Below are 12,968 nucleotides of genomic sequence, written 5' to 3'. Positions count from 1 at the left end.
ATGACAACGTCCACCACATCCACTCGGTTCTGGAGGACATGCAGCTCCGCAAGCAGAGGTGACCGCCTGCTAACCGCTAGCTAGAGTTAAACAATAGCCAGACGTTACCGCAAGCTAAAGCTAAACTTAAGCCACATTTAAATGGCGAGGATACCCACCAGCTAGTCCACTAGCTTACTAAATTGCTAGCTAACCACTAGCTAGTTAAACTGCGAGCTAAACCGCAAGCTAGTTAAATTGTTAGCTAACCCACCAGCTAACCTGCTAGCTAGTTCTCCCTGCTCCGCTAGCCTGAACTGTAATATGAAACCTCTAACTTGTTGGGAATATCACTGGCATCTTTGAGATGTCAGTATAATATAATACATGATATCACTGATTGGAGTAAACTGTTGAGGAAGGTGTCGTGTGTGTCCCAGGTGTGAAGACATGGTGGACGTCCGCAGACTCAAGATGCTCCAGATGGTTCAGCTCTTTAAGTGTGAAGAGGACTCCTCTCAGGTACACTTTATTAGTTCATCATATAGATTCAACATAGATCAATATGTACTAGGGGTGTGACGAGATCTCGTGCTACGAGATCTCGCGAGATTAAACTCGACGATATTACCCGTCGCGTTAAAAATCTGTCTTGCGAGATTTGTGAGCTATCCAAACTTCTATTTGTGGCCTGTGGGGGCAGTCATGTGCCTTTGCTACGTCTAGCCTGCCAGAACCTAAAGGAGAAGGAAAAGAAGAAGAAGAGGAGGGGAAGCAGCCATAAGCTGTGTTCGAAATCGTTCCCTATCACGGATATAGTGCACTATATAGGGTGCTCGCCATTTTATAGTGGTGTTCGAATTCTCACTGGTTAATTTCATGCACTATATTGTGCACTAAAAATACCCCAAATTTGAGTGTACATGCGATGTACACTACATGTTACTCCCGTATACAACAATGCAATGCGGTCGTGTTTTTCCGGAGGCGAAGGAAGAAGCTGAATAACCGCTAAAACAAATACATTTAATGATAGTCTCCGGCTTTCGTTTAGAAATGTCAACAATTTATTTGGGATTTAACATAGAATATTTAAGATTCAAAATTAATTAAAAAACTTGAACAAGGAAATGTAACATTCATCATCAATATAACCTCCAGCTTTCCTCGTGAGTGCCCAGTTTGTTTACATGATGTGGGCACTAGGGTTGGGCAATCGTCTTCAAGCTTCCATCGTCCGATAGCGCCCCCTAGCAATCGCTAGGGGGCGATAGTCGATTCAATCGGGGGGGGGCAACTTTATAATAATTTTATAATAATTATTTATAATAATCTATCACTTAAAAAAATCAAGTTTTTATTTCTCTATTTTTTTTCTTAAAATCGATAACGATGGTCTTCCCCTTGGACCAGCGTGAGCCTCCGCTGATTTAAAGGTCCCATGACATGAAAATCTAACTTTATGAGGTTTTCTAACATAAATATGAGTTCCCCTAGCCTGCCTATGGTCCCCCAATGGCTAAAACTTGCGTTTGGTGTAAAACGAGCACTAGCTGTTCTGCTCGCCTTTGAAAAAAAACGGAGGCTCAAGTGCGCTGATTTGGAATGTCTGTATTTATGACGTCACCAAGAATCTCAGCTCCTCCCCTTGCTCTGCCTGGCCTGCCCAGAGACGTTGGCCCGCCAATGAGACTCGACCGTGCTGGCCGTGATAATATGTATTAAATGATATAGATTTCTATGTATTATATGATATTATTTAGATATAGAGCTCCAGGACTGTAACGCAAGTGTTGTACACTTCCTTATTAGTTGGATAACCGTTCTGCTTTTGGTGTTATGGCGCATAACACGTCGGACTCTCGTCTCTGGTATTTCTACAACGAGACTCGTATTGGGGGTTATCTCAGCCAAGGTTGAGAATGAATTGGGGGGAAGGAACTTTGGCTTTGACTCCCTCAAGAACATGAACCACGACATGGAGGAGAAAGGGATTGTTGGTGGCGAATGTCTCCCGCTTGAGACCCGCTGAGGGACCACCGCCGGAGGCGGAGGTGCCTAAGCGCTGCCCGGCAACGATCCCTTTCTCCTCGTCGCGGTTCAGTCTACTTCACATTGATGAGGACGTTGAAGAACCAGGAACGTCGGAGAACCCAACGCGGTCGTTTGAGATTCATAATATCGGCTCACACTGCTTTTGGCCGTGATAATATATATTATATGATATAGATATCTATGTAGGCTATATGATAATATTTAGATATAGAGCTCCAGGATTCCCGTGTGTTCTAGAATATTTACAGAACACGGCTAAAGGCCGCGCGCCTCGCCATTGCGATACATCCACTGTAAACAGAGCGCATGGTACTGTGGCTGCAAGCTGCTCAGGGCCACACCCCCACCCTCCTCCTTGACCCGCCTCGCTCCTCCTCATTTGCATTATAGCTACAGACACCAAAACAGCGCATTTGGGGGAAGCTCAATGTGCGACTGGCTCGGAGTGGCTATAACTCTGCACCACGGCTGAATTTCGGGAACGTCTTTGAATACTGTTAGTTGCCCACTAATACCTATATTAAAGAATACATAAAATAGCATGTCATGGGACCTTTAAGTTTCGATACGTCGGTGCCGGCGGCGCTGTCATGATGACAAACGCTGATGACACACAGCTCATAGCTGTGTTCGAAATCGTTCCCTATCACGGATATAGTGCACTATATAGGGTGCTCACCATTTTGTAGTGTTGTTCGAATTCTCACTGGTTAATTTCATGCCCTATATAGTGCACTTAAAATACCCCAAATTTGAGTGTGCGTATGATGTTGCCTACGTGTTACTCCCATATTCCACAATTCAATGCGGTCGTTTTTTCCGGAGGAGAAGAAGCTGCATAACCACGAGCGGCGAAAACGAATACATTTAATGATGGAATCTCCGGCTTTCGTTTAGAAATTATCAACAATTTATTTGGGATTTAACATAGAAAATGTAACATTCAAAATGAATAAGAAAAACCTTGTTCAAGGAAATGTAACATTCAACATCAATACAACCTCCAGCTTTCCTCGAGAGTGCCCGGTTTGTTTACATGATCTGGGCGCATCTGTCTGCGTCACACAAATACCTGGCGCATTTACTGACGCAAATTACGTTTAGAAATGTTCAGCGTAGTGTCCGAATTCTCGTTTGTTTGTTCCCTATGTAGTGCACTATATCATGAACACTATAGGGAATAGTGAGTGAGTGAATAGGGAACGATTTCGAACACAGCTCATGTATCACAGCTGTGACCCGGAAATGGTGCAGCGGGTTGTGATGTAATTTCGCCGTGCGAGCAGACCGGTAGGTTTCGAGCCCCTCCCCTCTCCTCTCGCAGCAGTGAGTGAATACGGCAGGTCAGCGCTACATAGTATGTTTCCACCGGTGCCAGTTAATTTCAATTACAATTTGCGGGGCTTTTTAAGTTGTAAATATAGCTACCACAGCGCTGTTTTTCCAAAAAGAATAAAAAATAAAAAATAAATTATTAAAAAATAATTATCGCCTTTTTATCGGCAACTTGAGACGATCGACGATGGAATCCATCTATCGTCGATAGTCGATAGAATCGACTATCGGCCCATCCCTAGTGGGCACATCTGTCTACGTCACACAAATACCCGCCGTATTTACTGACGCAAATGACGTTTAGAAATGTTCAGCGTAGTGTCCGAATTCCTGTTTGTTCGTTCCCTATGTAGTGCACTATATCATGAACACAGACAATAGTGAGTGAGTGTATAGGGAACGATTTTGAACACAGCTAAAGACAGCCAGAATGACGTCGGAAAATACCTGTACTACCGTTGAAGATGCCCCCACCACTTTTAAATCATTTGTTTGGCAGCATTTTGGGTACTTTGATTTGGTTTTGCACATAATATTGTTTGCACTTGAAAAAAAGAGAAATATTTAATTAAATTTATTTGACTTTAACTTTTATAAATTTTAGTTTTAGTTTCAATTCCATGCATTTAAAGAGTTATAAAAAAACATTTCAAAATGCATGTGAAACTCGGTTAAATAAAAGTCTGTTGGTCCAGTCATATATTTTGTCATAGTTTTCTTAAAATCTCGTCTTGTCTCGTTCTCGTGAACCCAATATCTTGTCTCATCTCGTCTCGTGAGTTGAGTGTATCGTCACACCCCTAATATGTACCGGTTTGAATCATGTGATATTATTACTAGTAATAATGTAGTATTCTAGTGTGTATAATGTAGTGTGTACTAATTGTGTAGTTTGCATTCAGGCGCTGGAGTGGCTTGGGGTATTAATGTAGTATAATAGTGTTTATTAATCAGTATTGATGTAGTATTATAGTGTGTATTCATCATCTTTAATGCACGATAATAGTCTGTATTAATCAGTTATTATGGTGTGTGTGTGTGTTCACTAAATCAGGTGGTGGAGATGCTGAGGGTATGAAGTATTAGTATTATTATATTGTGTATTAATCAGTGTGTATTACTGTAGTATTCTAGTGTGTATTAATGTATAATTTCTGGTACAGGCGGTGGAGTGGCTGGGCGAGCTGCTGGAGGCTCTCCTGAAGACTCACCTCCGGCTTGGAGACGATGCCCAGGACACCAGCGCTCTGATCGACAAGCACACCAAGTTCATCGACGTAGCCCAGGTCAGTAGGAATCAGTTAGTAGACGAAGCCCAGGTCAGTAGGAACTAGTTAATAGACATTTGGTTTGAAATGTGCTGGGGACAGAGACGCATTCGGAAGTGCATTTTCAGATGTGCTGGGTACAATGAGGACGCACTATTTTTTCTCTCTTGAGTGCCGGTAATGAAAGGTTCTGAAAGACGGCATACCCATGTAGCTTATTACTAAGGAATAAAATGTATACAAAATCTGTCTGGCACGTTTTATGAAGAAAACGTTTCCAAAAAGCATCGGACATATGACCCACTACGTTCTGTTCCATTTATTCAATGTTGACAACGTGACATGACATGGCTAAGCTAACAACATAAACAAGAGGAGCTAGGAAAGGAAATTCAGGGTGCACTCACACTAGGCCATCAGGCCGTGGCTGTTTTCACACCCTAACCATGCTCAAATCTGCCAGTGTGAGTGTGGCCAGTCTGGCCAGGCCAGGCCAATTTGGCCACTTGGGAGAGGTGTGCTGCTAGGGTACGGGCCGCTACGGTACAGATGCTAATGAGCCGACACGCTCACACGCACGGCTACGCAACCTGAGCTGGATGACGTATAGTCCATGCGACGACCATGGACATAATATAGGAGACAAGCCTTCTTTCCCATTAAACGGTAAACATGGCGTCAAGCGGTTCAACTGTTGGTTCACGTTGGTCCCATAGAGAAGTCGAGTGTCTGTTAGCCATTTCGGCATTTCGGCTCCAAATAAGCAACATACTCAGCTAAGTGCGAACTGTGTTCTCTGTGTTGTTGTCCATTGTTGTTAAAACTCTGACTGGCGGCAGACTTTATTATGGTCCATGCAGCGGACGCTTGGTGATGACGTATGTACAAGAGCCTACCGTGGCCAGGCCACAGTTGCGGCGGCCAACGGCCACGGCCAGATGGCCTAGTGTGAGTGCAGGCCAGAGAACAATGGGGCCAGTTGAGCACGGTTAGGTGTGAAAACGGCCAACGGCGACGGCCAGATGGCCTAGTGTGAGTGCACCCTAACTGCGTGTTTAAGTTCAGAAGGGCCAAACGTGTGGCTACACACAGCACTACAAAAGTCGTCAAGATTAGAAAAGAAAAAAATATTTGTTGCACAGCTGAACGCTGTATCACATCATGAGCTGGCTGTTCTCAATTAACAACACGCATTCCATCAAAACTAGCCTACGTCAGGCATTCTGACCAAAATGCATGCACTCCCCCCCACAATTATTCCAGAATTCAAGCAAAGCAAGAATGACCAAAAGTCACTTTGTCAACAAGAGACTGACTCCACGACTATCAATTGCAAGTTAAAACAGCCGATCACTTGAGTGCAAAAAACACAAAAGACCTGCCACAGCACCAGCAAATCTTAAGCAATAAATATCGCGTCTTACCTTTATTTATGTGGCAGTGGTCTGCAGATGCATCCCGAGCCTAGCACATCCATTTATTTCAACAGGTTATCGTTCTGATACTGTCCATGGTACTAGCAACCTGCTCTGGTGCCTATGTATTCAGGCTAAAATGACTTGATTTTCTGATGCCTCATCATCCCAGCCAAAGAGTATTGGTATTATTAGTAATGACTACTTGCCAAATCGAAAAAATATTTTATTCAATGTATTTGTTATCATTCGTAGCGTTGATCAGCAGAGAAATAGTTCGCCAAAGTCGTCAACGTCGCTTAGCAACCGAATACGCTGGGGTTGATAAGTAACCAGAGTGCAGAGTGATACAGATGACGTGAATCAGAGGCAAAAAGAAACACTTTCCTTGACAGCGGTCTAATATGCTGGACGTGAGCATTCCACTGCATTGAGAAGAGCCGTGTAATAAACAAGAATAATTGACAGCTGAACGTTAGGAAGGCCCATGCACGAAAAGATAACTTCACATGGTGTCTTTTTACAAGGTGAATCATCAAACATAATTCACCGCCGGAAGTTGTGAAGAGCCCATTCAAGTGAACGGAGCGTTCCACAGCATTGAGAAGACCTGTGTAATAATCCATAAGTATTCAACAGATTTTTTATTTATATATATATAAGTGGTGGGTACAAAATGAATCTTGACAAAATCTGGTGGGGACGCGTCCCCGCTGTAATCAACGCCTATGGACATAGCCCAGGTCAGTAGCAACTAGCTAAAAGACGTAGCCCAGGTCAGTACGAACCAGTTAATAGACGTAGCCCAGGTCAGTCAGATTGTTGTGGCCTAAAATGCCTGATGTTGCAGTGTTTTTTAGTTTTTTTTGCTTTTACAGTGCGAGAGGAAGTGAAAGTTGCGATAAAAGTTGCGATTTTCCTGATGTTAAATATTAAGATATTGCTGCAGTTTTCCCCGAGTTATTTGTTGAATATTAATTTATTACTGAAAAAAACATTAATTAAAAGAACAAAAACAATGAGAAAATGTTCCTATTTATAATTGATTCTTGATTCTTTCCGCGCTGGCAATTGACTTGGATGCAACAGCCTGTGTCATAGGGATCTGCCTCTTCGTCTGCAGTCCTGCCTGCAGTTCTGCAGTTCTGTAGTTATGTTTCGCAGTGGCAAAATGCTTATCAATGGAAGATTTATGCTTATGTTCCACCACAATGTTGCATGCAGTGCAAAATAAATTTCCCCCGCTTTCATGTAGAATACCAAGATACTGCTTTTCGCGATCTTTCGCAGTTATTTTGGTCGGCAATTGTAAAACGTTGGACGCGCACATGCCGCATGAATGCTTAAATCGCTTGAACGTAGTAAACACGGAAGTAAGGCGGAAGGTAGTTTGTCGACTTCAGTTCAAGACGACGCCACTGATTGGTCAAATTTGCGGGAAAGCTGCTGTGGTTGGTTAAAATTGCGACACCGCCCTGAATTTGCGGTGGTTGGTTGATGTTGCGTTGAAGTTTCAAATCGAAAAATCGCGAAATCCTGGAGGGTCTGGTTAATTGACAACATAGCCCATGTCAGTAGGAACCAGTTAAAACCGTACTCCCTGATTGTGGATTGGAGCTCCGTCAGCGGTCCGCCACCGCTGACGGATGTTGAATCGGTCAGCCAGGAGGACGGTTAAGGGCCAGAGGACACAGTGCGTCTGCTGGTAATACTGATCTGTGAATCATAGATTATTTATCTAAAAACAGACTCCAGTAGTTGGGCAGACGGTACGCCTCTTTGTTGAGTTCTAGAACAAGTTGTTGAACATTTAATCACCCATCAAGTTATTAATAAAATGCCCTTGATGACGATGTCCACAATTTTATTATTGTTTTGGGGGGGGGGGGGGGGGGGGGGCACAGTGAAGTGTTCAAGCCGCTCTGGACATTATTAACTTCCTAAATTTGCCATCCCACATAACCTGATTCAAACCTCAACCAAACCATAACCTAATTATGAGCCATTGCTCTGTGCCCAAAAGCCTTAAGGCCTGTATTTCATGGGTGAGTACATATGACTCCTCCAGGCCACCATAGTCCTGCTATGTATTAAGTTCCCTATGTATTTAGGTCTCTATGTTTTATGGCAGCGGCCCCTAACCACCGGGCCGTGGGACATTCCTAACCGGGCCGTAGGTTAGTAGGCTACGACATGAATAAAAAAAATATTTAAAAAAATTCATGCTAAATGCATGCACACTTAATAAACTCAATTTACTTCGCAATACTGTCACTCTTTTACATGCCATAAGTCTATATGCAGTTGTTAGATTGCATATAACATGTTTGCATTTTTGGCAAGGTCTTAACTTATTTTCTTAGGCATAACTGTCTGTCTGTCCCGTCCTCAACACGTATTGGCTTCAGCGGCTGCGCGCGCAGCCTAAGCTCACTTTACTTGTTCAGTTAAACAGTAGTGTCACACTATGAGCTCAGCTCAACCTGACATTCCAGGGGAGAATGAAGACTGTCTTTAAACTGGCAGATAAAGTTGCTGCATTTAAAGCCAAGCTTGATTTGTGGGGACGACGAATGGACAGGGGAGCATTCGATATGTTCCAAACATTAGTGGGGATTTTGGGAGAGACTGAGGCAGGGCCCATTCTCTCGCAGCTGGTGCGCGATCACCTTGTTGCGCTTTCAAATGAATTTGAACGTTACTTCCCATCCTCCAAAGATCCACTGCGAACGAATGAGTGGATCCGCAACCCATTTGTCAATGTCCCGAATCACTTGTCAGTGCAGGAGGAAGATCAATTGATCGAAATAGCAAATGATGGTGGTCAAAAAAATTTGTGTTTGAGCAAACCTCTCTGGCGGGTTTTTGGATCAAAACCAAAGCGGAATATCCCGAGATATCCGTAAAAGCGCTGAAAACGTTGCTTCCATTTCCCACCACGTACCTATGCGAGGCCGGGTTTTCGGCAATGACTGCAACTAAAACAAAATTGCGCAATCGATTGGACATATCAAACACGCGTGTCACTGTCTTCCATCACCCCCAGATGGAACCTTCTTGTTGCAGGGAAACAAGCACAGGGCTCCCACTGATTAAAATTAATTGTACCCTATTCTGGGGCCTCACAAACGCGCGTTAAGTTCCCTTACTGACAAATTGTGTTGTGCATGTGTACACTTGATAGATGTTACATCAAGTTTAGTTCAATATATTATTATGTTATTATATATCATTTGTTCATTTTTCACTTGTTCAAGTTCACGTTCTTTTTTAAGAGTTTGTTACCTTCACTGTTCATTGTTCACTGTTCAACACTATATGAAAATATCAAGAAATTGGTAACCCCTGCGCAACATAACTTAACCCCCCCCCCCCCCCCCCCCCACACCGGCCCCGCCGCGCCCCGCCGGTCCGTGAATTTTTTTGCAGCATCTAAAAAGCATACAGCATGCTTGGAGTCACAGGTGCACGTCAGAGAAAGGCCATCAAGACCAACACAGAGGCAGCTGAGAAGGCCTCTAGATGGCTGTGGATGAAGAGGGGCGATCCGTGGGTACATGCTACTTAGACACAAGTTGGGACTTGATCAATCCCGGCTTGGTCGCCTGGTTGAGGGTGTAAGATGTTGCGAGACCCGAAACACCCAATGACCCCAGGTTCCATCACTGATGATGTGTCTAAGTGCATCAATAGATGTATGTTAAAAGGAAAAGGTTGGGGACCCCTGTTTTAAGGTCTATGTAAAGGTCTCTATGTTTTAAGGTCTCTATGTTTTACGGTCTCTATGTATTAAGGTCTCTATGTATTAATGTGTATTATGTATCCTGTCTCAGAGTACGTATGACTACGGCAGGCAGCTGCTCCAGGCCACAGTGGTGCTGTGCCAGTCCCTGCGCTGCGCCACGCGCTCCTCAGGCGAGACGCTGCCGCAACTGCAGCGCGTCTGGAAGCAGTTCAGCATGACGGCCGACGAGAGGCTGGGCCGCCTGACGATGGCACTGCGCTTCCACACAGCTGCCGACAAGGTAACGGATCTTAACACTAGAATATATATATGCATCATGTATATTTGTATATATATCGTATATGAGTCACCGCTCCCCGCAGGGTTAACATGTAGAATGTATATTTTTAATCGCGTACATCATGATGAGTATATCTGGGCCCAGTTTTTCAAAAGTAATCCAGTAGGATTTCGGATCACGGTTTGGATCAAATCTTTGAAATGGGTTACTCAAAGAAGATCCAAACTAAGATCAGATCATGTAATCCAATCTTACATTTGATCGGGATCAAACCTGCCCTTTGGGTTTTTCACAACTTTGATCTCGATTTGGGATCTATTGATCCAAAATCCCATCGGAAGGGTGTATTCAGTTGTGATTTTTCTAACAGTATAAAATCAGACAGTTTTTTTTTTCAAGTGAATGATCACAAAATAAATGTTTACTGATGATGTACATTTCTTATAAATTATTAATCAAGACGGTGACCATGGATATAAAGAAAATGTATGAAGTATGTCACATGTAATGGTAAACAAAAAAATAGTAAAAAAATAATAATCTCAAAGCTATCAGCTGTCAAATAAATGTCACTGTTCTATAATTCTACAATATATTAATGGCAATGACACCCAAAATATTCAGTAGCCTATTTAAAAGTAATTAATCACGATTGCTTCTCTAGCTGCATGTCCAGTGTGTCCTTCATTTGGTAAGAACATTGTTCTGGTTCTACATCAGGCTCAGGTCCATCAAAATTGTCATCAAGAGGGACATGACGTCTGGTGGCGATGTTATGCAGAACAATACAGGCAAGGATGTTGTTGCATGCCAGCTTGGGTTATACTTGCAAGTAGTTAAGACATGCAAACCGTCTCTTCAGGACTCCAATTAGGCGTTCAATGGTACATCTTGTTCTGCAATGTGAGGAGTTGAAGCGTGTTTGCTCAGGTCTGTTTGCAACTTGCAAAGGGGTCATTAGCCATGGTAGGAGTGGAACAGAACAATTTTGCCTCAATAGTAGGAGGTTTAAGCTCTGCAAAAGGTAGAGAAGTTACAAAAAAAGGAAAAGACAACATTCGGGAGGACCTAACCAATCATGTCAATGCCATGGGGTCTGGCCAGAAGAGGACCATAAAACAAGTTATGTTGCGATGGAAGAACCTTGGGGCCAAGGCAACAAAAGACTTTACGGAAGCCAAAAACAAACAAACAGATAACAAGCCATATAAGAGGGGTGAGTTCACTGATCCTTGATATCATATACGTAAGGGAAAAAAAAAAATAAGCTCTGCATGGCATTGAAAGCATAGGAGATGGAGAGGCCACAATTACAGAGACCAGGACTTTAGAAATATGCAAAAATTCTCCTGCAGAGTTTGTCCTGGACCTGACTCCAGTGATTGAGGAGGAAGATAGATCTGTGGATATAAGGGAAGGAAGTACAAGACGTTCCTACAAGAAAACGCAATGGAGATTTAATTCCTAAAGGCAGGGATGGAAAAGAGCTGGTATCTGACCTGTAAAAGATTTTTTGACTATTGGATAGTATTTTTTGTTTGGTTATTTAACATTAGAACAAAATAAGGAATGTAAAAAACGAACAATGTCTATTTGTGGCCAGCAGTATTTTGTCTACATGTTCTTTGCTAAGCAAGTAGGCTACACTGTTGGTTCCATTTAAGGCTCTGGGCCCAGTTTTCCAAAAGTAATCCAGTGGGATTTCGGATCACGAATTGAATCAAATCTTGGAAATGGGTTTTTCAAAGCAAATGAGGGATTCCGAACTAAGATCAGATCATGTTATCCAATCTTACATTTGATCTGGATCGAACCTGCCCTTTGGGTTTATCAAAACTTTGAACTAGGTTTGGGATCCTATTTGATCCAAAAAAACAGGAATATCCTGATCCAATCAGAAGGGTGGATTCAGAGCAAGGTACGTTTTATTACTGTTTTCTGGGGATAATTGACGCAAGCAGAAACCAGAAAACAAGCCGTTTTTTTCGTTTTGTCAAAAAAATTCAACCCATGCACTAGGGATGCTTCGGTCGCGACCGATTCGTTCACAACGAACGAATCCCGAACGTGAACGACAAGAACTGATTCCCCAAAACAAGAAGAACTGGTTCTTTGATTCTTTTTAAAAAAAATAAAACAAAAATATGGTCACGTAAATAACATATACAAACGAATAGCTTCGTCTCGCTGCGATCTTATATTGATTGAGTCTACCGCGTTCTTAAAGATTTAGCCAATGAGAGGTAGCAATGGTGTTGCTACGGCACCTGGGTAAACAAATGACAAGGTGGTACCGTCCGCAACACAAGTTAACTAATGATCGTTGTAGGCTTCAATATCATGCAAGCACTTCATACGTTTTCTTTTTATTTTGTTCTACAACACAATTGCATGCTTTAATAAAGTATTGTTTTACCTACCATTACGAGTCTCGTTTGGTCTAATATTTATAGTGCACTGAGCTACTTGGAAGACGTCATTTAATTCTTACTGCACCGGATATTTATGAAAATAAAAAAGGCACGTATGTGCTTTATATATGCTTAATATTTACACTTAACCTGGGTAATTTTGCCAGAACATTAGAAAGTCAAAGTAGTAGGCTACATGCATGCATGTTGAACATTTATTGCATCATTTCATGACCAACAATATCCCGTCACACTTGGTATGGTCCGAGTTGTTCGGCGCCGAACTTAAAAGAGAAAGAGGGGGGGGTCGTGATTTATATTTGAATGTCAAACATTTTTTAGAGAACTTTAACACGCAAATAATAACTACAAATTGTTGTTAACTCAAAATGTAATTGCCATTGTTTGATTACATGACTATAAATTGCTGTTACACACGACGACCCTCAAACCACCACTACCCCCCCCCCCCCCCCCCTC

At 42.6% G+C, this 12,968-nt stretch overlaps 1 protein-coding gene across 3 annotated transcripts in view; it reads left to right on the top strand.

Moving 5' to 3' along the window:
* sestd1 (SEC14 and spectrin domains 1) overlaps nt 1-12,968 on the top strand; it is a 58,023-nt gene that overhangs the window by 34,602 nt on the left and 10,453 nt on the right. For all 3 annotated transcript variants that reach the window (XM_060074675.1, XM_060074674.1, XM_060074676.1), the window contains 4 exons: nt 1-58; nt 420-501; nt 4,533-4,655; nt 9,886-10,077. The exon at nt 1-58 is cut by the window's left edge and continues 102 nt beyond it. In XM_060074675.1, coding sequence (XP_059930658.1) covers nt 1-58; nt 420-501; nt 4,533-4,655; nt 9,886-10,077 — 455 coding nt within the window. The remainder of the gene's footprint in view (nt 59-419; nt 502-4,532; nt 4,656-9,885; nt 10,078-12,968) is intronic.

This window comes from Gadus macrocephalus, chromosome 16, assembly GCF_031168955.1.
Source record: "Gadus macrocephalus chromosome 16, ASM3116895v1".
Classification (NCBI taxonomy): domain Eukaryota; kingdom Metazoa; phylum Chordata; class Actinopteri; order Gadiformes; family Gadidae; genus Gadus; species Gadus macrocephalus.
Note: the sequence above shows the minus strand (reverse complement) of the source record. Positions and strands in the feature narration are given on the sequence as shown.